We start from the raw sequence: 27390 nt of genomic DNA, 5'->3' as shown, positions 1-27390 counted from the left end.
GAAGAAATTCAAGCTGGAGTCATCCTACCTGCCTGTTTGCATCTTCAAATTATAGGTAAGGATGGTCACATTTATCAGTGACCATAACTGAAAATCTGGTATCAGTCATTCCATTTATCAGTTCTGGTTTTGGGTTTATTGTTTTTTTTTTTATAAAGCATATATTTTTGTATCTCTGTAAAGTGTATACACACACATCCCTCCATGCACACACATGTAAAACACAACAAAATAGAACATGTACCAAATTCCCATTCACTGATTCAAAGCTGGACAAGAGATGTTCTTGCATGTCAGTCATTTTCATTCATGTGGAAATTACCTTTCTCTGCTACAACAATCATTACAAATTGTCACAGGAATAGCAAAAGTAATTCACTGGCACTGGCAAGGCAGGTTGGCAAGATGCTTTTCAAAATGAACAGAAATCATCAGAAAACAGCAGAATCTAATAAAAATCAACACCATTTCTGTCTCCAAATCAAATATATTACTTTTTGATACTACAAGCTCTGGAGGGAATAACACCATCAGTTTGTTTGCACATAAACCGTTCCACTAGAAAGATCATCAGGCTCACCTCACAATTCTTCAAGTTTGTGTTTCCAACATAATTCTTCACTTACCTGCATTTCTAGAAGTTAAAATTCCTCTGAAACAGTATGTGCATACGTATATTTTGACAAATCCATTTAAGATGACACTAACAGAAGCACCACTCTAACGCAACACCATGCAATGTACCATTTCTTTCGTTTTTTAAATAGGTGAACGAGTATAACTAAAATAGCTAAGTTTATGCAAGTTATATTTGTATCTAAAAAAATTAGAATATTTATAGAAACACAGTAACTTTACCTTGGTGGGAATCCGAGATGTTAAAAGAAACGCCCGACATGATGCCAACACCTATTGAAAAAAAACCAAACAAGAGAACAGAATTTGTAAGAAGTATTTCCAGGAAAATCCTGAAACCAGAAAGAAAAGGCCTCTAGCAGAGTGAGTGTTGATTCCCTTTGCTGTCATACACTGAGGGAAAGAAAACTGGGCTCAGATCCAGTAGAGCATAGTGAAGAGACTGCTGCAATCTGATCAGCTATGAGATAGTTAGGACAGCAATGAACTGCAAAAATTTGTTTAATCAAGCTCTCAAGAACATCTTATGATGATGTAAGAAACCTTAATGACATTTAAAAATGAAGCAAGGATAAAAAGTCCTACCAGGAAAACATGAGGTACTTAAATATAACAAAAATATGCAAGATAAACATGATATTGTTAGTAATACAGAGACCATAAACAAATGTTTTCTATTGGACATACTCAGTGCATTTCTAGAGTAACAATACAAAGGTTTCTCACTAACACCATCTGAATTTCTTCTCCAGAAAAACAATGAAGAAACACAATGGAATCAGTGAGACCAGTGACTTTGGGAGAAAACACAAGGAAACAAATATTCTGGAAGTTACTGCCAATCAAAATATGACACACAAGTACCACTCCACACTCCCGTGGCACATCCCACTCACAGGTTTACAAAGGGATGACTTGTTCTGCAAACCTCCAGTATTACTTTTGATTGACCTGCTTACAGAACTAGCTACTATTGGCTACATCTTTTTCCAGACAGAAAAAAAGAAGTAAAATTAATTTGAACATATAGGTCAAAGTCCCACAGCATGTATGGAGCTCTTCCACACAGCTGGCACCTCTTGAACCAAGTTCTGCTTGGTAAGTATCCAAGGTAGAGTATCTGCTTCTGGTCAGCATATCTCAGGTGCAGAAGTGAGACAGTCAGGGGAAAGGACAGCTTTTGATGAACTGCTTGCCATATTTACCTTCTATGTAGTCACCTACAATATTAGAGAGATCAGTGTTTGTGTGTATGTCACCATACTGGGACAGCTGGTTACAGGAAAATCATGTCACGGTCCTGTTATAAGACATTTGCCTGTATAAATGGGTTAAAGCCACTTTATATAAGCACTGACAGGGTCCCTTTAACATGATCACAGTACACATGAGCAGTCCAAACAACAAATTTAAACACAAACCAGGTAACCAGAAGGCTTTAATACAATTATGTTGGGAAATGATGTTCCAACAGAGCACATGTCAGTGTATATTCTCCTGGGAGATGTATCAGTGCTCCTAAAGTGATCTTGGGGAAACCACCACAGCTGAACTACCCACTTACCTTAAGAAAACACATTTACATACAAAGGACTGCTGTAAGATGATACTCCCCACTCAGCCGGTAAAGAAACTACTCTTGAGCAATAAGGTGGTACAAAATGCCTGAGCCCTGTAACCCAGTAACACTGAGGTTTCTACCGTTTTTACAGTTAAGACTGTCACAAACAAGCAAGAGTCTGATTTTCACCTAAGTTCAACTGAAGGTCAACTATTACTGCAAAATTAATGTCCCATTTTAACAGCAGCAAGACTGTATTATTTATTTATTTTTTTACACTGGCAGAATTGGCCAAGAGAAGGGTTGGCACTTACCACGATTTTAGCTGCTAAAATCCATGAGCATGCACTGCGCCCTTTGACAGGACCAGCTTTAATTTACTGCTCTCTGATTATTTCTTTTCAATCTTTTTAGAATTTTTATGTGACATCTGCTGCATTTTAACATCCCTGCTTTTGTTTATGTTTAAGAACACAGTAGCCTCTACCTCAAATTAACTTGAGACTTGTTGGATAAGCTGGGAAACATGAATTATTTCCAGTGACCTCCTCTTTCTTGATAAGGCTGCGTGCATAAACAAATAATGGCCATTAAGGTACCAGCTCACCCACGTCTCTGTCAATAGGTTGTTAGTACTTGCAAGGACAACGGAATTTGTGTTATAGCCGACTTAAACAGATCACTCTATTCCTTCCCGTGTGAAATACGATGCTGGCACCAAAGGCACACAGCACAGGAGGTGTTTTCACACTCAGAATTCAAGTCCCCTCTTTAAACACTGAGCTATTTTTGTGAAAGAAACTCTAGGTCTCTGTGCATTCCTCTGACATGAATAACGAGTATGTGCTTAATTGCACAGTTGTCTAGAGCTTTCAGAAGTATCCTGGAGTGCTGGGTTTTATGAATAGGCAGATACTAGATTTCCTGGAGATTTTAATCTCTTCATACAGAGACACTAAAAAGCAAAAGTAGCCACCAGTTACTCTCTAGCAGTTGTCAGGCTAGAAGAGAAGATTTTGCTACCATTATATTTGCTCTGCTCTTGGGGAACCTTGAGTATACAGTAGAAGCACCATGGTCAAAGTTCCTTTGAAAACCAAAGACACAGAGGTGCCGATCCCTGTACCTGGACAACTCTGAACAAAGCGCTCACAAACCATCAGCAATGAGCTAAGCACAGTGTATAACCCATCTTGTCTTCTGATAAGAAAATGACCATTTGTTCAACTCAACAAGTTGCACCCCCATTCCACAGCCATCTTGTTTGGTCACAAATAGTATTCAATCACTAATAAAGTCAAAAGATCACATCAAAAGATAAACAAGTGCAGGGTAAAGAGACTCAGAAGTGGGCTCACTCTTTATACACAGCTGTATACCAAAAGGTTTGCAAGTAATTGATGTGAAGGCAGCAAGCACATCCGAGCCGATTTTATACATAATCTGTCTGCTGCTCCATGGAAGACACAATGAAAGAGAATTATATTTAGTTTACAGGAGCTTTACTGTCTCTTCCTACTCTGCCTTTTTTTCAAGCACAAAACAGGATTATCATCTGAATGTTAAATGACTCCTACTCACACACAGATACCCAAGTTGATGATTTCTTTACATTTTTATCAATCCAAATTCTGTAACGCTCCCTACACTGATCACAGTGCACATGAAACAAGTTAATATTTGGAAATTAATTTGGAAACGTTCACCAGAAACATACCCTGCAAATTATTTATCCAGAGACTTGTGGCCTACAAGGTCATCTTCTATTTCTTCTATTTACCAGAATAAGTAATTTGTTTCAGAAAATAAAATTAATTTGAACACAGATCCTCAGTGAGTATAGCAACAAAACATAAACATAGATGCATTTTGTGATTTATTCTCAAATCCTAGCCTTAGTACCCATTAACTGCAAGTTAAATTGACAGGGTTAACGCAGCCACCCTACCTGGCAGTCATTCTGGGGAAGATCATTAGAGCAACACAGCTCTGTGCTAACTGCATCTGTTTTGCCAGACAGACCACTGCAACTCAAGACACCTTATCTATATTTAAAGTTGTTTCAAATTCACAAGCAAATTAAATACATATTTTAAAAGTTACTACTACCTTTTTTTAACTGCACAGGAATAGAGACCGCTGGAAAACACAGTGACCGTACATGGCTTCATGATCAAACATAAACCAAAATGAAACCACCTCAGCACTTCATAGGCCCCGGGAAACTCAGTGATGCTCGCTCCACTCACTTTCATTCTGAAACTTCCTTCTACGGTTTTTTGCTGTTGGAACTGATTGACACAGATATTAAAAAATACCCTAGTACTTTTTTGATCAACTGTTGCAGTTTTACTTCTTAAAATACACTTTCTAATCTCTTTCTTCCACCATTGCTTCTTTTCCCCCAGCATCTGCAATTTTGTCAGTCTCAAAACTGCTTTGGTCTTTTCCATTACAATTTACTTAAGGAAAGAAGCACCTGTGATGCGTTTTCTTACTTAGATATTCATCATATTGAGAATTCCTTGAAGCCCAGAATACAGTTGCTTTTCTTTATATACCACTTAGTTATACCATCCCTATTTTTATCACTATTCATTACCATTATTATCCCAAATATAATATATATATATTTTTTAAGTTTCACCACTTACTAGATGCCTTTCCATTACTACTACTGATTCAGTATCTAATGTACACATAATAATGTGAGGTAAAGCAGCAGCACTAATAGTTTTTGTTTGTTAAAATAGGGATGAATCAATACCTGTTAGAGCATCCAGTCTCCCGCAGTTCCTATAGGATCAACCATTCATCTACCACGTCGCATGTCTGATGTTATAAATGCTCCATCCTGAAGCAACTGGAGTTCGATTAGATAAAAGGCCCCTTTCAGCATCATGTTAGAGATACTAGAGCTGGTTTAAAGCAAGGTGGTGTCTGTTAAAAGCACTGAGCTTCCCTACACAAAGAGGGCAGATGACATCCTAGAGCTCTTCTTACAGAGCTAATTAGCTCAGGCACAACATGAACACGTATGCTGCTTCTGAAATGGTGGTATTGCTTGGAATATGGAGAGTTTCTTTGCAAAGCGCTAACACCAGCAAAGGAGCCCAGTTCAGCCCCAGTCGAAGAGCTTGCAGCACCACCTCCTTCATCCACAGCCCTCTCAGTCATCCAAGGTTGAATTTGACTTTGAGCATTTGGTCTTGGCTACTTTTAAGATGCCACCTATGATAAAATCATTGACAAAGCTTACTCACTCCTGTTCAAATGATTACTTTATTTACCTACCAATACCACAGCTTTTGTAGCTGGGGAAGATGCTCTGGGAAAGGGTTAATGCAATTCAGCTCCTGGCATTCACACACACACACAAAAAAAAACAACAGAAACCAGAATTTCTCTGTCCCTGAACTGACAGCCAAGTTGAACACATTCCCAGGCCTGCCCAAGTTGCTGGTGCCTGTGTGGCCAGCCAAAGACCTATGCAAAACACACCCTGGAGCAGATCCTCAGCAGCAAACGAAGCCGTTGTTCTCCCTCTGCATCAACTCTGAGATCGTTACTTGCAGTGCAAGTAACAACCTCAGCTACCCCCATGAAGAACTGCTCTGCTGCATGTTTCTCTGTGATCACTCCTGAAGTCAATCACAGCTTCCACAACAAGGTCCCCTTGCTGGAGCCATGGACAGAGAGCCTGCTCTCCACCCTCCCATGGGCACACTGTGCAGAGGATAGGTTTTCATTTCACTGGTCCTTACCGCTGTTGTACTGCATTAAAAACTCAAGGCTGATCTGTTATGGGCCACCAATTTCCGTATTTTCTGGATGGCAAAGGATGGTACGGGAACAGCCTTTAGTTGCAATGGGATTTTACAACAAAGTGGGGTCAGATATCAGAACTGCTGGCAACAAATCCGCTGCGTTTAAATAATTCACCGAACAAGACAGGGGACACCACAAGATGGCACAACGGAGTGCTTGGCTCAAATTTCCCTTTCAGTCGAAGTTGAAAGGTGTCCTTTTAACAGAAGCCTATTTAGCTATTGGAGAACTGCTCCAATATGCAGAGCAGTTTCTACTTCAGAGTCCTCCCTGGAAGATAAGTTAAAATATAGATAAAGATAGATAAAGAAAAAAATATCCTCATTTTCAAATTGACAAAAACAAGGCATGGACAAGCCAAGAAATCTGTCTAAAGCAAAAGGGAAAAATGAAGTAGCCAAGCCTGAAAGAGAATTTCGGAGTAAACACCTCTTAATTTTAGAGTACAGGAGAAAACAACATAGTTTGGAGGTTTATCAGCAAACTAAACCAAAATCTCCTGCTTAAGCTAAATTTGTTTGTCAGCTCCCCCAACAGCTGTAACAACAATACCACTATCACCTCCAGGAAGGATCCTAGCCCTGCAAACTGCAATGGATGCATGACTCAAATTGTGCTTCTTTAACACCTGGAGCACAAATTAATATAAATACTTGTTATAGCCCTATCTGCATTGTGCAAATGACCCAGCTATTCCAGTAAAGGTGGGATTTCAGAAGATGCTGAGACAGGGGTTCACCTTTGGCTGGACACCATCAATGGCAGCAACAGGAGCCACGGACAGCTCAACTGCCAGCCCATCACCTGAAGCAGGCTGTGATGTGGTCACCAGTGGTGCAGACTGGGACTCCCCTGATTCACAGACTTTACACTCAATTGCTTATCACATCCTATCGTTTCCATTAACCGCAGAGCTGCTTGCAGAGGGGCAGCCAAATGTGCGCAGGGCTTCCTTGTTCTTTCAACCAGTCTGTCACGGAACAGATTTTCATGGCATTGTGCGAGATGTCCAACACAGAACACCTAAACCAAGACAACCCCCTGCAGACTGCAAAACTTCCTTGCTGATCCTCTTCCCACCACACAATTCCCAACAACAAAACACAGCAGTGCTGTAAAGCACTAAATACCAGAAGACCTAACTACCATATTACTTAAGCCTGCTCTTAGTCACGAAAATAGGAAACAGAGCAGATGCATTTCACGGATACAAATGGACCCAGCACATTGACCCCAGCTGGGGTGAAGAAGGGGAGCCACCTCAACCATGTACATTCATTTGTAACTCATCAATGAGCACATAACCCCAAAGGAGTTTTTCCTTCTCTGTACCTACATTAAAAATAAATAGGTCACTAGCACATTACTGCTAATATACCTTTATTTCAGATTTTTTCCCACTTTCATTCTCCTCTGTACACAACCATTACACAGATTCACTGCCTCAATGCAGGTTACGATGTGCCACAGCAGGATACCTTCCCCACATACCAGCCTTTTACGATGCTCTAGCCCCCCGATACTCAGTTAAATAATAGTTTTAAAGCCTTTTCTTGACTTGTAATTCAAAAGGCCCCGGGCTCTAGCCTTTTCTGTGCAATATTTTTTTTATGATCATGCATTACTTCTCTCCCTCATAAAAACAGAACATACAGGAACCCTTTAGAAAAGCTCTCCCGCAATCTATCCCTGATGTGAGTAATAAGAAACATCTGTATACCTTCCCTCTTTCTACAGAGAGCCTCTTTCCTTAGGTTTACGGGCAGTAGGTAAGACTGAAAGCATTTTGGTGTGCTGCATATGATGCTGTTTCTGTGCAGAAGCAGCTGGAAATAGATTTTGCTACTGCAGTGCTTTTATTCTTACCGTCTTTAATTTCATCACTTAGAAATGCCAGATTAAACATTTCACACTGTTCCTTGGTGACGGGGTTGCTCTCTTTGTATATATGTCACACACAACCATCATGCAGAATTTTAAAGACCAGGAAACAAAACAAAAACTTCAGGGACAGAGGAAAGGCCGTTTGTCCATCAAGGAAGTGTTTTATACAAAACTCTTCTACAACCATTTGTATTTGCTTTTAGTTATCAACAATTAAATGAAGATTCAACTAATAAAGTGCAATGCACTCAGCTCCACTTAATACTAAAATAAAATACATAAACATAGTAAAATTCTGCTCTGTACACAATGCCACAAACCACAGTCTCAATAATATTGACCTTCGACAGCCCCAAGAGCTCTAAGGGCCAGAGAAAGATGTTGGCCTAATAAATCTGCAGAATTAAGTCATTTTTGTCCTCTCCGTGGCACAAACACATTCAAACACAAAACCAAATTGATGGGTATAGAATTATGAAAACCTTCAGACCAAGGCAACTCCTTCCCAAAGAAACCACTGCTACAGGTGCAAGACAAAACCCATTAGGTTCAGAGGGGATTACTCAAGATCTGCTCCTCTACATCACTCCAGGAGCCTCACTGCAGTCCTCAGGTGCACTCTTATTTCCTCTTCCTTCTTTTGCTTCCCAACAGAACCCTTTTTCCATCTCTATCATCTGCAAAATACATAGTACCTGCTAGAATTAACATGACTTGTGACAGCCACTCCATCTTTAATCACCTGAGATATGCTACAGGTCTTTATCTTTTTTGTATTTTGACATCTTAGGACTATCAGTCTTTCAAGACAGGAACGGTGCTTAAGTACTGCAACCAGCCACCGCTATACTCCCAGCCCCCAAATTTGTATTTTTTTGTTATACTGTTTCACATTTTATAAGACTATCTCTTTTGCAGCTATTTTATTATTATTGTATCACATTTCTCCTCTGCTAAAGGAATCCTTTCTTTCAGAGCTCTGAAACACCTTTCCGAAATAGGAAGGAGAACAAACTGATCACCCCTCTCCCTGCACAAGAAGGCAGGACTGGAAGGGATCTCCCTTTCACTGCCCACTGCCATCTCTGCATGCAATGGGCAGTGAAAGGGAGGTTACTTCCATTATGGAGCTTTCCCATAGCTCCCATACTTTACCATTTAAGTGGTGGGAGCTGAAGACGGCTGAGGCATCCTCTGTTGGCCTACCCAGTGCTGACACCCAGGGAAACAGACAAAGCTTCTTGGTCAGGCACTTTTGCAGCCAGGGTGGCTAAATAACCAAGGCATGAACAGTGTTCTCACCCCCAACACACAGGTGCATGACGCTGGACAGATTTCTTTCTTATGAAATTCTGCACCAGATGATAAATCCCAGAGTCCCTCCCCCTGCTCCCACTCTATATAGCAAGCAGGAAACCCAGAGGCCAAGCCAGCTTTAGGCATTGACACAGCTGATTGCATCTGGCTTCCCCTCAGACAGAAATTCAGGAATTGCCACATTCCAGGAAAGCACTTTTGCCTCCAACTTCCTGCAAAAAAAAAAAAAAAAAACAACAAACACTTGCAGTTTCACCCCGCTCCCACCATGCACACAGTATTGTCTGCCTAAGGAGGACAAGCTGCATGTGCTCAGCAAAAACCACTAAGTAACCCCGATGGAGGGTTATTATTGTTTGTGCTGGGTTTTAAAAGTCATGTGATGGCAATTATCTAATGCTGTTCATTATTAAAAATGAATATGCTCCAGTCCAATATTAAAGCTATTTTAATACTTTGTTTTTTTAAAGATCCTTATTTAAACATATCACACTAATATTGCCTGTGTTTTACTTGTACAGCTTTCTTATATAGTATATTAAAATGACAAAATATGTGATAATGAAATATCCCTATTTACCTGAGAACATCAATTTCCAACAGCCAAATGGAAACTAAACTTCCCAAAATGCCAGAAACTGCTAAAAACAAACAAACAAACAAACCAACCCAAACCAGAAATTACAATGCACTTAATGCAAAATAACAAATAATTCTGCTCTTCAAACTTAGTTCCTAAGTATAACAAATGTTACACTTGTTACACAACACTCCGTGAGGAGTCAGCTCCCAGCTGTAAAGAAGATTCTGGTGGTTTGTAAACTACCTTTGCCTCCGAAAAACTGGGGGGGAAAAAAAGCTAGATTCCCCAAAAAGCCTTCATGAGATTCTGATGCAAAGGTCTTCCAAGTCAAACTGTTTCTCAGAGCAATTCTGTGGGCGAATTTTGGTTTTGTAAGAACTGAGCTACCATGCTTGATGTGGCTTAATCATTGTTCATTTCAGAACACAGACGTCTCAGAGAAGAGAGCTTCTAAAAGGTTACTCACTACTGCAAATGTGAACAAACGACTCAGCTTGCCAGTGCAAGCTACAAAAGTAAACTAGATCTTCCGGGGTTTATCATTTTACCTAACCCTAACCCTATGACTTATGAACTCTTCAATTTGTCTTAACTTTTGCTATGGAAGTACAGTCTGCCAAAAAGGAAAGCAAACCTGAGAACATCCTTTGCTCTGTTTAGATGGTAGGTTTGCAGGCAACGCTCTGCCTTGTTCTCCAGCCAGCCAAGCCATTGGTTGCTCTCAGCCTTCCCCCCCACTCATTCTGGAACTGCTTAAGCTCTTCTGCTGACCACACCAACCTGCTCTCCAAAGTTTTTTGCTGGGAGCTCACGGAGCAGCATGAGGAGCAGCAGTGCTGGCCAGCCTGAAAAGCTGAAGCAGCCTCTGGGAGCTGGCAGCACAATGCCCCAATCTCAGGAACTGACAGACCTGCCTCCTGCAAGCCAGGCTTCAATCTCCAGCAATCACCTTAAACACACCCTAAAAATCATCCTGGGTAGACAGAACACAGATTCAAAAACTGTTATTGAGTGGTTTATTTTTGAAGGAATTTCTAACAGAGGAAAAGCTGGTATAGTGCCTCAACTAAGAAGGAAAGGTGAGCACCCACCTAGCTCAGCAGCAGAGTTTGCACTGTGGTGAGACTACCTTCCCCATCGGCCTAAGCCCCACATGCCACCAGCACTGAACCACCAGATGTGCCCAGAACAGTCAAAGGCAGCTTCTATCTCAAGAAACCTAGCTCAGCTTAGCAGCAATGTAGCCCAGCTACCATCAGCAGCAGAGGCACAGGAACATGGTGCTCTAGGTGAGCTAAGTGCGTAACAACTTCTCCATCCCATGGGCAGGTCTTTCAGGATGAACTGAGCTCCACACTACTGTAAGTTACCGTGGTTTCATGGAAATTTAAGGCTTCCTTGAATACTACAAGTCAGAAGGTATCCTGACTTTAGCACAGGCACATTTTACAGCACTCCCTTTCTCCCAGGCTCCTGTTTTCCCAGGCACCACCATGCTCTTGCCATCAACACAGCTCCACTAATGATGAAAACAGAGAAAAAATTAATACAGACAAAAATTTAAGCAGCAGGATGCCTTTAAGCACAGTACCCCCAGGCCTATTATCTGTTCCTATTCAACAGCATGGCTGAAAACCCACTGGCTCTCCCAGCACTGGAGAAATACTGCTTTTAATAAAGCTGGAAAACCTTCCGCTGAAATTCAACATATCATAAACAAAATTTTTCATGTTCTGTCTTTTCAATGCTTTACCTTTTTGGCTCTGACACAAGGTGTTTACAAACACAATTTCTGTCTTTATTGTGGTCTTAAGGTAGGCAGTTCCTAAGAAAAACAAAACCCTAAACGCCTTCATCCTACTACAGAGTGACCCTTAAACACAACTTTAAACTCACCATGTTATCATTGCAGCTTCAAAACCAATGTGAGACAAAACCCATGCTAAAATTGTCCTGAACAATCTCAAGGAAGTATTGCTGTTTTGCTGTTATTTCTTTTTTAAGCTGTGGTTTCTTTGATTCAGAATCTTGGTGAATGGGGTTTTTTACTACAAAACCAAACCCAAAAATTGGTAGCTGTATTTCACAATAATGTACAAGTGTTTATCATTTAAAAAACTACTACAAATGTTGAGTTTCCAGGGTGGACCTCACACAGTTGCTACTATTGCCTTTCCTTGTCGCCTATTAGCTTCAGGTGGAATTGTAATACTTAGTTTAGGTAGTGCAAGTCCTCACAAGTGAAGTTTTAGTTTGGTTAAAGGACAATCAAGCCAAGTTTAGTTTGTAAGAGAAAGGCTTACAATTGCAATTATAAGTTTATACCAAATTTAAAGTATGGTATTAACAGACACACACCAGTTCAGCTAAATTTGTTTCTAATGTGGTTATCATCCTTAGCCTAATTAAGTTCACAATAACATTGATTAACTATTGCTGGAGTTATACATCATCCATCAACTACTTAAATGCACCTGGACTCAGCCAATTTTGCTGGTCTTCTCTCACCAGTCAGAGGGAAAATAACCCTTCAATTGTATTGCCTAAATGGCTGATCAACGTATATCATCACAACTTTTCAGCACACTTCTTGTTTACCATCACTTCTCAAGATCTTTTGTTGCTTAAAGTTCTAAATATGTTTTCTTTTGTTGAGTGTTGATACTTCCATCAACACACAAGTTTTGTACAAGTAAAATTAGAACTCTGGAAAGGGAAGGGGAAATCACAGTAAAGTTTCTGAATTTCACAGATAAGCTCCCCAAAACACCATAAATGAATGACCACAGTCTTCTTAGCAGGTTTGCAGAAAATTGCACCCGACAGAACATCAGATACATTGAAGATATGAACTCTACCCACACACAAACATTCGTATTATTGGACTATTAACTTTATTATTCAGATGAGAGCATTAATGTCAGTAAAGCACAGCCATCAAAACCTCCCACCACAACTGACACACTAAAACAACACCCCCCCCAGCCTTATTTTATCTTCCATTTCTTCTATGTCAGTGTCCTGTGATCACTCAATCTGCCTACGCTACCAGTATTTCTCACACAGCAAGTGCACCGAGAAATGAGGACAAGAAGACAGCATCCGCATCAACATGCCTGTGGTGGAATTATGATTTTTTAAATTCAGGTGCATTGCAGAACTCTCACCAATTCTGAAAGAGACACTTCCCCTTGGTCATAAATTAGATCAGAAATTAAGATATTCTCTGTCCTCAGGTATAGATTTCTCCTAAAGTAGCAGTCAAGGGAGATGGAAACAATGAGATGCGCTGTTGATATCTACTCCAGGCTAAGTAAAAGCTCCAGTTTAAGTTTAAAAAAGCAAGGGCACTCACTACCCAATGCATTTAACTGGCTTCTCACCTCAAATGATCACATTATCATGATCATACAGTACATTTTAATGAGGCTGCTCCCAGCCTAGAAGCTATTACCATACAGACGTGTGATTAAGGCCCTAATTTAAAAATGCATGTGACAGAAGCAAGTAGGTATAACTCTTTAAGGAAAAGATGTCAAATACCAGTGTTTTAAATCCACAGTATCAGCACAGGACCTGTAACTTCAGCTCCTCAGTCTGACCCCTCAGAGCAGTTTCAGTAGCTGTCTGTTGTGGTTCCTAATAAAAAGCCTGAAGAATTTTGCTTTAAAACATCCAACAGTGGAGGGGGGCAGTTTCACTTTCCCTGGAGCCAAACAGAAATCTGCAAGAACTTTCAAAGTACATCACTGACCCACTCATGGCACAAACCAATTAATTCTATGGAGTTTCTGAATCCCAGTAAATTAGCTAGGAAAACACAAGCTTCTCCTTCTCTTCAAGATTTACAGTTTATGATCCGACCCTGGTTGTAATGATCATGTCACTGCAAACACATGCTGAATGAATCACAGCTGTCTGAAAACACTGGTACTCAGTAACGCTCCCTTCAAAGGGGTCAAAGCCTGTAGACCACAGGCTTCTAGCTTCATTTCCATTCTTTGCCACATTTTTGCTTCCAGAAGGCTGCATTACCAGTCCAAAGACTACAACATCCCACACAAACCTCCATTGCTAAGGACAGTGATTTTTATTTATAGTATCTAAAGTTGCTACTTATTGACAATATGCAGATACTGAAGAAGAATTTGGAAGAAAAAAATCAGGTTAAAGTTGACCAACCTCTTCAATTGGGGCTCTAAAAGATCTGCTATACATACAAAACATTAAGGTTGCACTTTTACACAGCAAGTCAAATGCATCTGGCTTCTCTGCTGCCTACAAATGATAGCTTCTCTGCTCATGCTTGGCAAGCCAACATGCTTGACACACTCTATGTGTCCTGACATGCAGCTCATGCAAGCTGTGTCTGGCTACTGTGTTCATGTATACCTAGAGTAGCTGTGGCCATGATTCCCAGGTGTTCAGCATCTTCAGAGCCACTGTTTGTTCTGGGACACCACAGGCCTAGAAATCCAGAAGAAACGCACCATACCTTCAACATTTTACCTAGTTTTGGTTTCCCTCAAGTGGAAGCAGGTAACATGATCAGAGAAATCCAAATGTATATGAGTTGCAAAGACCAAGGACGGGGTTCACAAAAGGGTTAATCTGTGCAAGTCAAGCTGTCTTGATTTAAAAGCCGTGAACACCTGACACTTACTAGGGACTGAGTTATTTCCCAAAGACAAGTTTACCCTGGGCTAAATTTGTCACCTTTCATATGCCTACGTTTCAATCCCAGCGCACTCAATTCTAATGTTACCAAATGCACAGCCTGCCCTTTTGTCTGCAGCGGCTTCAGTGTTGCAGTGTTGTTTCTCCCTGGAGGTTCACCCCTCTGCTCCTGTGCCCACAGCTTGAGCAGCTCATAACTGGCAGATCTGGGACACTAAACAATTCTAACAGAAAAGCCAGGTAGCTTCTGAAACCAACAAGACAAAAGAATGTCTCAGCCAAGGATGCGTGTGCACGTAATGCATGAAAAACAGTGACAACATAAAACTGTAGGAAAATGTTTCTTTCCAGGTCACTTTTACACCATGAAATATGTTTTGCTTCTCCAAATCCACTCTAATGTTATAAACATACCCTTTTTCAACAGCAAATGTATAGGCAGCTGCAGAACCACATTTTAAACAAAACAGTGCTTTTTTATTCCTGATTATTAGTTCAGAACACCATCCCTTGCAATGCACACTCAAACTTAGGACTGCTTTTGTAATGGAGCACTGATTCAAGTATTATTTTTTGTTTCATTCTAACAAATAAATACAGAGAGACTACAAATACAAGGTAAGCAACAATTCTGAAGAAACGACAAAACCATACTGTTTTCTATTTAATTTAGTAATTACTAAAGAAGAGAGAAATCTTTTGCAACAACAAATGAGGCTCTCCAAAGGAGGAAAGGAGAAGGCTTAAAAGCTAATGTCTCTTAAAAAAAAAAAAAAAAAAAACCAACAACAAAAAATGACAGCTAATGATATCTCACCCAGAGATAGCATCCTCTATCTTACCCAGAGCTGGTATGTTTTTTGTATAGCTTCAGAAGTCAACTCTGTTATCAAAATACAGTCAGCAAATCTATAACACACACAAAAATTAAAAGTCTGGAGTTAAGCAGTCATCTGCGTCTTACCTTAGTTATTAAGTAAAGATGATGGAGGGTGTCAGGGGAAGAGGGCAACAGTTGCACACAATTGGGGATACTGAAGAAAAATACACGAAGCTTTACAACAGTCACACGAGTACATAGTGCCTTTTTTTCTAACCACCCACTCATGAAGGCACATCTGAAGATGATCCACCAGCACTAGAAGCAGGACCCACCTCCTCTTTCTTCCTTGCTTATGTGTATGAACTGCTCTCTTCCAAGATCCGGCTGCATCCACTAAAACGTTCATAAGCAACAGGAAATCTAGATCACTCAAACCAAGGTGAAAAATCCCCCAGTTAAAAAGGGATTCATACCCTGTAATAATACATAAAACTGCATGCAGTACCAAGAGCACTGCATCAGCCTCGGCACTCCATGTTCTAGGTCACACTTGGAGAAAACAGGAAAGAAAGTGAGGGAAATCAATTAGAAGTGCAAAGCCTCCATGCACGTGCCAAAATGCGGTCTTAGGATGCAGCTGCATACTACAACTAATCTAGTATAACCACAGGGCTATCCCCGAGCGGCTGAGCCTGATCCTCCCCCAGTTCCACCACTGCGCATGGCATCTTCAATGCCACACAGCTGCTCAGGTCGCTCATCCAGACATGGAGCTAACTTGTACATGCACACCAAATCAGTTCTCCAGCACCCCATGCAGCCGTGCATGGCCATGGCCATGCCACCAACTCAGCTAGGGGTGTTATTATTGTAGGAAAGAGCAGCAGCAGAAGGGCAATGTAATTAAACCTCTAAACAAGCCGGTGATGCACCACAGCTGGATGACTTTGAGTCATTCTATGATTTAGGTATACAGACTGAGCCCTGGCAGATCTCCACTCTAGTAATTACCACTTGGCAGTTCACCCCCAAGCATCCTACCCAGACACAGATGCCTCATTTGGAGATGCCTCTGCTGATAAACCTGACAAAGCTGCTCCAGGTTCCAGAGGCACAAGCATGGTGGAGGTCCCTGAAGGCGTAACAGATGCTGGAAGCTGGAAGGGCAGACCACTGAGGCACCAAGTAGCACAGTAACAAGCCCACACACGAGGGTTCATGTTTTTGTTTAACCACTACACTAGAACAACCAGCGCCATTTGGATAGATTAACCTTAAATAAATAAATGAAAACCCTTCACCGTTTTCTACAGTAGCTGAAAGATGGCAATGCTGCATGAATTTACACTCAACATTTCAGAAGCACAGACTGAAATCCATCCCTCCTGACACTGTGCTAGTATGTGGCATCCCTTCTTTAATAGCTAGCACCCCCTCATCCTCATTTATTTGGGATCTGTTCAGAGTTCTCACAGCCTGAGCTCTGAATCTCAGTTCAAGAGTTAACTTGCACACAGGAGTGAGCACTTATCCAGCCAGTTCTTGCCCACTCTTGGGAAAAAGGAAGCGACTCAGACATGTTGCATAACTGCTCATCGGCACACTCAAAGAGCTTGATCAGTACTTGGAAAGCTAGTATCACTGCTCCAAATAGGTGCAAAAATACACAGTGAAAAACCCATTAACAGGATAGATGAGACATTCAACTCCTCTCACTGCAAGGGCTTCTACACAGTTCAGAATAATTCAATGCAGGGTCCAAAGAAAATGCCCTCCCATGTGTATGAGATGCTAACTCACAGAATTAGAAAGCAAACTCAGGAAAACTGAAGCAAAGAAATGAGTCTACTGTAAAATCAGGGTCCAGTCTGAGCAAGTTAACTTGGTAGCATGCTTTGCTCATATGCTCTAACATACATACAGCACGTAATTTTGGTCAAGTTGGCTGTAATCCTGACACTCCTGCTATCCACAGATACACAAGTGGGTTTCCAAAGAGCCTTTCAGTTTCCATTTAGCTATCACATCAGCCAAGATAAGCACATTCATACTAAAGGTGGTTTTCTAAAAGGTTTATGCTATTAAAAAAAAAAAAAAAATTAACCATAATAGGAAAAAAAAAAACAAACAAACCCCTTACGCTTGACTATGCCCACACACCGTTCGTTTTGCTTGCACATTAAAAAGCAGAGGTCATCTACATAGTAGCCTCCACAGCACCATGGAAGACATTGTGTCTGCCTAGAGGAAAAGAGGAAAAAAACCTCTACTAATACAAGGAGAGGTATAGATTACCTCTTCAGCTGGTGAAACAGAAAGCGAAAAACATGAAAACACAAGACCTGACAGTACACTTTCTTCTAAAGTAATCAGCAATTAGAGGAGAACTAAATAACGAGAGGGGGGAGGGGAAGAGGGCGTCCTCACAGAAATACATAAATACATGCATACACTGGAGTGATAAAATACACAGAAAGGATACGTGGGCATTTCTTTTCCACAGGACTTCTCTGATACTAAAGGATCAGAAAACATTATCACGATTTTCTTCCAAAATTCTTCACAATACTGAAGGTAGCAATCCATTTGTCAAATATGCTTAGCAACCCCTTGCAGAGTGCTAAAATAAATTTGTAGCAAATGTTCTTTTTCTTGGCAGCATAAAATCTCAAACAGTATGTTACAGAGCATCTTAGGTTAGTCACAGCATTTAAAACTGCTGTAGCTATATTTACGTTTGCTTTCCAATGAGAACATGACAACATACAGCATCTGTCCCAGAACTCTAAGCAGGAATAAAGTTTCATTTTATGAAAGAGTTTTCCCTTTCAAGGTCCTAAATAAAGCAAAAACAGCCAAACAAATAACTGACTCCCATCTTCACAAAAATACCCCAATAAATAACAACTTAAACCCAGACATTTTAACACACACCATTCTCCAAGGTCTCTTTTTTATATGTTCACAAAGCACCATTTACGATTTTAATAAAACCAGCAAAGGTGGCTGCAGCGCCACTGTCTGGAGTCTGCACATTTGGGCTGCACTCCAGTCCTTGCCAGCGCTCCCCTCTAAGCTCCCAAGTTTATATCTGGGTCCTTGCCTGCTTCCGCTCAGACCCGCTCCTAGCCCGTGGTGCCCACAGACTCCCATCCCCTGTACCAGGACCCCATAATAGCCCAAGCCTTCTCCCTCCTGGAAGGCTGTGGCTATGCTAAGTCCAGTGGCTAAGCAGCCTTCTCCAACCAATACTGAATCTTATCAGTAGAAAAACAAAAAGCACTAGAGGAATACAGGTTTGAAACAACAAATACATACCTCAAAGTCTGCTTTTACCTGACTATCCAACTCCTGGGTTGGATACCCAGGAGAAAACCTACCTCCTTCACCCTGTCTTAACAGCTTTTCTAAACAAGGACGTGAACCCTGTCAGAAAGGATTTTTTTAACTGTTCATAACCCTTTGGCTCACTGTTCCATACTACCGCCAGACAAAACATCCGTAATCTGGCTGGAGCTCAGAGTAGACTTTCAACAGCTAAAAGCTCAGGAATTATCTATTAACCACCCCTGAGACACCTCCAGAAAGTATTTTATTTCAGGCTGTTGTTTTGCTACCTGCTTTTCCAGCAGCCTGTTGTTATTACAGCACATTCACCGGGTAACACCTCAATAGGTAACTGAATGGCACAATACAAGGTAAGCAAACCTCCCAGCCGAATGAATAGGGCATTTTCTTACTTAATTACACAGCAGCTGTCCATCAACACATGCATTAAGACCCAACTCCAGCCTGCAATCATGAGAAAGCAGCCTTGTGTAAATACACCAGAAATACACAAATACCCTACAAATACCCCTGTACCCTGGGCAAACTGTAGATACATAATACAAATGGTAATATACCCAGTGAAGAGCAAAGATGGAAAACTGCACAGTTTTCATGACTGGTTAATGAAATAAGCCATAGCCCAAGGCAACAGCCTCTACCAAACGGGGTAAGACTGCATTATCAGCTTATTTTAACAAGCTAGATTTTTTCCCCAAGACAGATAAATAACAATATACTAGCTGTGTTACCTAGGATGTTAAGCATACACGAAAGGAACAAGATACAATTATATTACTACTCATTCCCGTAAAGGAATTAGAAATTCAGTAGTGAACATCCACCCAGGTAAATTAAATAGTTAAAGAAGAGCTTCAGGAATTAATCCTATTCTGCTCTCTAGGCAGCTGTCAGACTGCAATGATGAGCAATTTATCTTCCATCTACAACACAGTCAGCAGACAAGCAGAGTCACTGGGGAAGTCAGCTGCAGTCCACACTCTCTACAGTATCAAATCCATGCCTCTGAGGAAGAACACACCAGGCAACTTACTCAACCGCCCAGCTGCCCTACAAACCGTGAAATACTTGCACTCCAGAGGCCAGGCGGCTTCAATCCTTCTGCTTGTTCAATGCCTGCTGCCCTCAGAAAGAGGAGCTACCTGCCCTCCACCCCCTACAAGGGAGAAGTTACACAGACATGAGAGCTATCAGCTATGCTTTTCCACCCCTCACTTGGAATCAGCTGTGCGAATCCCCACACCTTTGCATCTAGATGCTACCAAACTCAGAGAAACCCCATGCACAGCTGACGTGCCCTACTCACCTCTGGTCTTGAGTGTAGCACAGACAGGCAGTCACACATATGCAGCCAGAATAGCTATCCCAGAACATAAAACTTCCTCCAGTACAGGAAGAAACAACTTCAGACCTGCAGACAGGCAAAGTAGCTTGAAACAATCTGCTGCCAACCATGCACAGGCAGAAGTGTTCTCACCTGGAACAGCAGGCAAGAACAATGCTTCCCTCCCATATCCACAGCTACTGCACTAGACTAACTGCTGACACCCTCTTCTTAACTGCCAGGCTAATAGCTTTTTATATTTTAAAAACATCTGTAATTTCATGACACTGTTCTCAGGTTAGCTCACAGTAAAGGCAACGCACTTTAGTTTTACCTTAAATGCAACAAGAAGACCTCACAGACACCGATGGCACAGAGGCTGAGGTAGTCTGACGGAGAGGCGGACACACCACAAGGCTGCACAACAGAGCACTGTCGATGCAGCTAAGGAGTCAACTGGAAGCAACAGCAGCCTGCATGTTTTGTAAATCCTGATATGTGCACAACAGGGAAGCATGGTGAATCAGTCCAGGAATTACCACCGCATTGCACAATCCCATACCTCATCTCTAATGAAACTGGAACCATCAACATTCTTATCTGTCTACAACCAGTACCAAACTGTGAAAGCTCATGGTTCTTTGTCACCAGTGCCTGCAGAGGAGGTCAAACACACCATCAGAATAAACCTTACGAACCACTTGGTCATCTTTTCTGAGCACAGCCACAACACCAAACCAAAGTCCCTCACCCCAAGTAACTAATGGTGCATGAATTTCAGATGCTGTCCAGATCACCATTTCCAATTTACCTTTAGAAGTACCACCGACATGTTTTTCAGCCATGACTCACTGCTCAAAACATAAAAGAAATTGCTTTGTACCCTGAGGAACAGCAAAAGACTTGTAGCTGGTGGCCATGAGTCACAGCTATTTGAAGTTTTGTCTGAATGGAGGCATCTGCTCAGACAGAAAACTTCAGGAATGGGCTTGTTTCGCAGCTGTTTGCCTTGGGTCATGTAAGTATTAACTTCCCAATTTTCATCAGCAACAATTACATTTGCTAAGCAAGACATTAAAGCATGTTTATGAACTATAAAATGTAATCAACAATGGTATGCCTCGTAACTTTCTGCCACTGCACGTTACAGAACACAAAACTTATCTCAAAAAACTTGAGAAGTTCTAGAAAAACTCACTCCTCAATGGGACAGCAGTAACATCTCCTTCCTACAAAGACAGCTCCATTATTTCAGGCAGCACCAGCTCTCCATCTGGATGTGCTTCCAATGGTCTTGCGTTAAACACACATTTCAACTTTTTGTGCATTCATTTTTGGTGAACGGTCAGGATTTGTCTCTTACTTCTACAGGAAAGCTTTAAAACAGCATTGGAGATTTGCAGTACCAAACAGGATCGGGGTGTCACTGAAAAACAACAAAAGCAAACCCCAGAAATAGAAACCAAAGCAGTAATTTACTTCCAGACATGGTATTTGCTTTTGTTTAGACTCTTAGACAATATCAGGAGTACTGCTGCTCATTATTATTGCCTCTTAAGAAAAAAAAAAACACAACTCTGAAAATCCATTAATTGTGGGTATTTCCACTTAAAGTAATCCCTACAATAATTTCTCTCTACAAATCTAACTTGTCATAAAGGTGGAACCATTAACAAACAGGTATTGACTGCTAGAGAACTTGCCTGTGATTTTACACAACCCCTTTTTCTTCTAAATCTGACTTTGACAGCGCTTTTCCACACTCTCAGAAACCCCTTTTAACAATGGAAATGTCACACTGATACAGCATGGGAACTTGCTGACTTCTGAGCTTACAGACAGTATTACAGATACCATCATTTCTCTTCCCTGCTCTGCTCTGAAGAGGCAGCTTCAGTTACTGACACAGCATATAGGTGGAAGAGCTGAATCCATTTCCTTATGGACCTAAGCAGCAAGCAGACAACAAGGAGAAACAAGAGAAAACAGAAAGACTGAAGATAAATAACTGTACCACATGCTGCAGGAGGGAAGGAAGACAGGAAAAAGGAAAGAGCACAAATTACCCTGAGCAACATTAAAAAAGAGCCACCTACCAAACAAAATGCAAACATTAACTGAAGTTTGCTCTGTAACTCATAGAGCGTGACAGCAGATTGCAAGCCAAACCCATCTTTCAGGGATGTGTCACTAGCTGGTTTATGGTGCTCAGACTGCTCACAAAGCAGTTCTAGCTCTGTGTAGCCAAGTACCAGCATTTCCCATTTCTAGATTTACATGCTGCTGCCTTCCAATCCTTATCTTCAGTCAGTGAGCACCACTGGCCATCCTCCAGCAATGCCATAGCCACCAGCAACCTGGCTCACCGAGGAGTTTATTTAATTATGGACATATTTCACTTAAGAGGAAAAACAGGTTAGCTCCAGCATGTGGAAAAAGTAGCAGCTGCAGGTATAAAGCTGAACAAAACCAGCCTATAATGCACTGCACAACTTTCTGCCTCATGCTAAAACAAGCAGGGCAGACATAACCAACTCTGTGAAAGCAACTGATTATTTTTGTGAACAATCCACCTGCAATAGCTCAACCAGGTCAAGCTGTCTAGCCAGGCAAGTCAGCTCTCTGCCATGCCTTTCACAGAGACAATTACACATGAACATGTGTGGTTTTGTGCAATGTTCATACACACACCATTACTTGTAAACATGGTCCCTTGAGAGTAGGGCACAGAACCTCCTTATTCACACACACCACACAGGCCACAGTGTCTACATAATACTTCCTTTCTGGCTCCCATCAATGACTTCAACATAACCTATTTTGTTTACTAACATGACAGCTCAATCGTGTAATAAATATACCAGGGCACTGAGCTTCCTAAACTGCTTGGGAGACCTAGGGAATCACTGCACAAAGGTCTCGTGTAACAGCAACAGCCTGTTCTGTCTCAGAGCACTTGGAGAACAAAGCAGCAACTCACTTCAAGTACACTCCAAAGGCAGCTCTCCAACATACACTCCTTTTTTGTCATTCTGATTTGGATTAAAATGCACTTTTATGTCTTTTGAATACAGTACTTTGAATTCTAACAAGCAGGATCAAAATGATACCCTGTAAGATGTCCTTTATGCTATCTTACAAATGTGAAACAGTAAAACATAAGAATCTTCATATTTTCATAACCAGGTAAAAACAAGCACTGAGCTCATACTGCAGACCAACCATGAAGTTAGCCTCACTGTTCATCATTTGTAGTCTAGTCTCATCTTCCCAGGCTGGGCATTTGTCATAGAAAAACTAAAAGAAAAATCACTGTGAATTTTCTCATTCACAACAAGGAAACCTCTGATGACTGTGTTTGCCTTTAGCACAGCTCTTGCTTTCTAGAAAATAAGGTACACTAAGGAAGCTGAATACAGCCTTCCCAGATGCTTTCATGTGAGGAGACATCTTTTTCCTCAGAACAGAACACCACTTCTCCCAGCAGGAAAGACTGCCCAAGCAGCTGAGTGTTTCTTTCTGTACTACACATGCAGGGCCTAACAATGAGCTGCTGCTGCTGTACAAAAGCATGCACAAGCCAAACTCTTCTCACAAATGCCTGAAACCCAGCAGTGCCAAGGTGATTTCCAAACAAGAAAACTAGTCACCTGGCTCCACAAAAGTCTGGATACTGTCATCACAAAAAGCAGGACCTACTGTAAATATGCTAATGATGCTAATTAACAACATAATGAACTGTGTGGTACAAAATGTCTTAGGCATCCTGACAATGAAGCTGTAGTTGGGGTGTATCATCACAAAAAGTAGCACCTACTACAAAACATTAACAACCCTAACTGTTTTGCAATGAATACAGCATTGCTTTGTAGGGGATCTTGGCCATCCTTGGTGTGGAATGCTGTCCAGGTATGCCAGTGTTCAGAAGGAGGTGAAATCCAGTAGCATTCACCTAACCTGAGTTCTTCCAGAACAGCCTAGGAATCACACGCATCACACTTGCTGCCAGTACCAACCACTAGCAGGTTGGAAAGGGATAGCAGTGAACAGCTGAGGGAAAAAGAGAAGGAAGACTGAGACACAGAACTTCTTGGCTGGGGTTTGAAGACAGAACTGCATCCTGGACTACAGCCCCCTGTAGAACACGGGTGGCATCTGCTCTGGAGCATTTCAGACTGGTCACACAAGTATGCAGGCTTCTGTCTCTGCAGAAAAATTCCTACAGCAGGAACATACCATAGAATCATAGAATAGTTAGGGTTGGAAAGGGCCTTAAGATGATCTAGTTCCAACCCCCCTGGCACAGGCCATGAAGAGACATAGTATGTCATTCTGCAGCTCTTGCGCAGACATGTTTTTAATGAAGGTATCCATCATCCTAAAAAAGAACGCGGAAATAGCAACATCTGAAAATGAGGTGTAAAAACAACCCAACACACACAACTATAATGAAAAGATATTAATTCTACAGCTAGGCTGTAAGTCTTAGAAAAAGAAAATACAAATCATATTTTGCTTTTATACTCATACAGTAAAAACACTTGGATAATTACAGTCCAGGTAAGCAAGTTTCCCCTATAAATCTAAGGCAGAAAGTAGGTTACATTGGAGGCACAGAATGTCATGGCCTCTCCTCTATGTATTCTTTTTGCACTCTCCCTTTTCCTTTTAACATTGTCTCTACTTCGCACAGCTGGGGGAAAGGGAGTGAGAAAAAAAAAAAACAACCCACAACACAAGTCTGCTGTCCCTCATCTTTGAGAATACTTTACACTTTTATGTAAATAAAAATTACTATATCAAACTTTTTAGTGTATTAAGCACACAGAATTAAACACCCAGAATCAACCATAACTTTTTCAAAGGTGTATTTTAAGCTTGTCGAGATCAGAACACACCACTGACAGCTATCTCTGCAATGTATACTTCAAATGACATAAAGATTGTCTTTATGTGTCACAGGGTACACAGATTTGCCACTTGTGATATTCACTGGGATGAAGGGCAAGGCAGTTTCTGATGCCCAGCCACCATCTTTTCAACTTGACATGCGCGGTCACACATCAGTCTCTTCAGGTGCCTTCAGCCTGAAAAGCTGGAAAGATCCCAGATACACATCCTTACTTTTTCTAACCACTTTAAATTTAGCATCTCAGTGAAGCCGCTATTCCCTCCTTCTCCAAGATAAAGGCAGCACTGAAAAGGAACACACAAAAATCAACCAATCTGGCCCACGAAACATGAGCTACATTCACAAGACAAAAATAGAAAGCTTTCATCTTTCATTATCAGACACTCCAGTGCACAGCACAGGAAGTTAAAGCTTGAGGCAACAGTAGATTTCAAATACTCCTTAAAGTGTGAGCAAGGCTTTCCTTTTCTGCTCTGTGAAAGGCTAAAAGAAGTTGGCTTGGCAATGACAAAAAACATTAAGAGTCTAACAAGCCTCTCCAACAGCAATCCAAACAGAAGGGTCTATGGTCAAGCAGTTGGTTAAGCAACAGCATCATCCCTACTGCATAAATCCTCCTGTTCAGGAAGACAACCCTTCTGAACCCTTACTTCTGCCTATTCTAAAACTCTGCATTTTAATTATTTTTTTTTAATTTTAAATTATAAAATTGTAGACTTTTTAAGATTCAGTCCTAGCTCCCAGAATAATTCAGGAGGAAAAGGGAAGAGGAAAACACCACTGCTAGAGAGCTGATGCTTCATGAGCTTCAGAAATCATACTTATCGAAGCCCTCCAATCTCCCTCTGTAAACAGCAGCCTGAATGCAACAGGGTTTGCATCTGCTCTCTAGGGTTTGGGGAAGGCAGCTGGACAGAAAGGAGGGACTGCACAAAAGGAGACACTGCACAAAAGGAGACATGCACTGACTGTACTTCCCCTCTGTCAGGGTGTGTCAAGTTCTTCCAGAAGTCCCCTCAACCTCCATTTTTACAGTCTCAACTACAGATGATATGGCCATCTGCTGAGCTTCAACTGTTTAAAATGTCCTTATTATAAGAGAAGTCGTCAGTGAAAGAACCATCACGCAAAGTCATAACACTTGCCCAAATACACTTCTTCTGTGGTGGCTTTATCTTTTTACCTGTTCTTGCCCACTCTGTAGTTCCCCAATGAAGCCAGAGATGAGCTGGGTTCACTCACCTCACTAGCTGAGGAAATGCTGTTTCTGAATCTCAACGGACTTTAACACACTGTGAACTAGAAACTACACAAACTATTTAAACTCACCAAGGTGACTCAGTCTGGCTCCTACCATCATTCACATCTAACCCACTCCTAGCTTTACTACACACATTGGGAAAGCATCTTTTGGGGTCTATTATCTTTTGGGAAATACCATATTCCATGACTCAGACGTGTGTTTTTGCCTCTTTCTGTCCTTGCAAAATCCTGACAGGTAGCAGAGAAATTGGTTCTTTTTTACTGACAAGAGTTCAGCACAACAGCTGCACAAGCACAAGCCTCCTCCTGGGCAAAGGACGAGGTGCCTGAAAAGGTCGTCTGTTGGGTGGTACCTCACTGAATGATGGGTGAGCACTGCAGCAAGGAATTACTGTGAACAAGCACATAGAGAAGTGTAGATGAAGAGCAGGAGGAACACTCCACTGGGGTAAAAAAAAAAAAAAGAAAAAAAAAGAAAAAATCAAGACATAGCTGTAGATTTTCCACGGCACTGCTATCCTTACTTTTAAACAATAAAATGAAAATTTCACTTAGGCATCCCACAACATTTGTGCAGAGCATCCGCCATCAACATGCCCTACAGGCAACTTTCAACAGTCTTGAAATGGAATTAACTTTGTTTTAGAGGCTAGGAAATTCAAGATGCCTATGAGGCAGTGAGCATAAAAACAGCAGCAAAACGAAAAGAGCTTAATCCACTCCAAACTAGAAAAACCTCAGTAATTGCCATCTGCGGATTCTTAAAGAACTGGCAAATGCAATTGCAGGGCTAGGTGCAAGGACTTTCATAAAACTATTAAGTAGAGGGTATTATATGACCTGAAAACACTAAAAAAAAATGCAGTAACTAGATTTAAAAACAAGTTTAAAAAGGCAGAGGAAGTGGCAACAAAAACAAGTCATCCAGGCAACTACTGCTCATAAAAACCACCTCGGTAGAAACATATGGCATTGGAACACATCGCAAAGGGAAGCATAATTAAAGAAACAGGCTGAAGGAAAACAGTAAAACACATCAGTTTGCCAGCAGCAAAAAGAAAAACCACATCAGACCAGTGTGACATTCTTACTCCTCACTGACTGGCCTTTCCAACTGCTAGCTGCCTGTCTCCTCTACAAACAGCCAGAGGAAGTTCAGTGGAATTTAGGTGGTTAAATTCTTGTGCAATCCTACCGGACACCTGGGACCAATGCACGTCTGGAGGTGCAGCTA

At 41.3% G+C, this 27390-nt stretch overlaps 1 protein-coding gene across 8 annotated transcripts in view; it reads right to left on the bottom strand.

Moving 5' to 3' along the window:
• CARMIL1 (capping protein regulator and myosin 1 linker 1) overlaps positions 1-27390 on the bottom strand; it is a 195416-nt gene that overhangs the window by 116815 nt on the left and 51211 nt on the right. For all 8 annotated transcript variants that reach the window (XM_061448954.1, XM_061448956.1, XM_061448961.1 and 5 more), the window contains exon 3: positions 859-909. In XM_061448954.1, coding sequence (XP_061304938.1) covers positions 859-909 — 51 coding nt within the window. The remainder of the gene's footprint in view (positions 1-858; positions 910-27390) is intronic.

This window comes from Pezoporus flaviventris, unplaced genomic scaffold (genome assembly GCF_033815535.1).
Source record: "Pezoporus flaviventris isolate CSIRO_AGI_PZ_B2104156 unplaced genomic scaffold, CSIRO_AGI_Pfla_v1 ptg000007l, whole genome shotgun sequence".
NCBI lineage: Eukaryota > Metazoa > Chordata > Aves > Psittaciformes > Psittacidae > Pezoporus > Pezoporus flaviventris.
The sequence above is the reverse complement of the archived record's forward strand: the minus strand, read 5'-3'. Positions and strand labels throughout refer to the sequence as shown.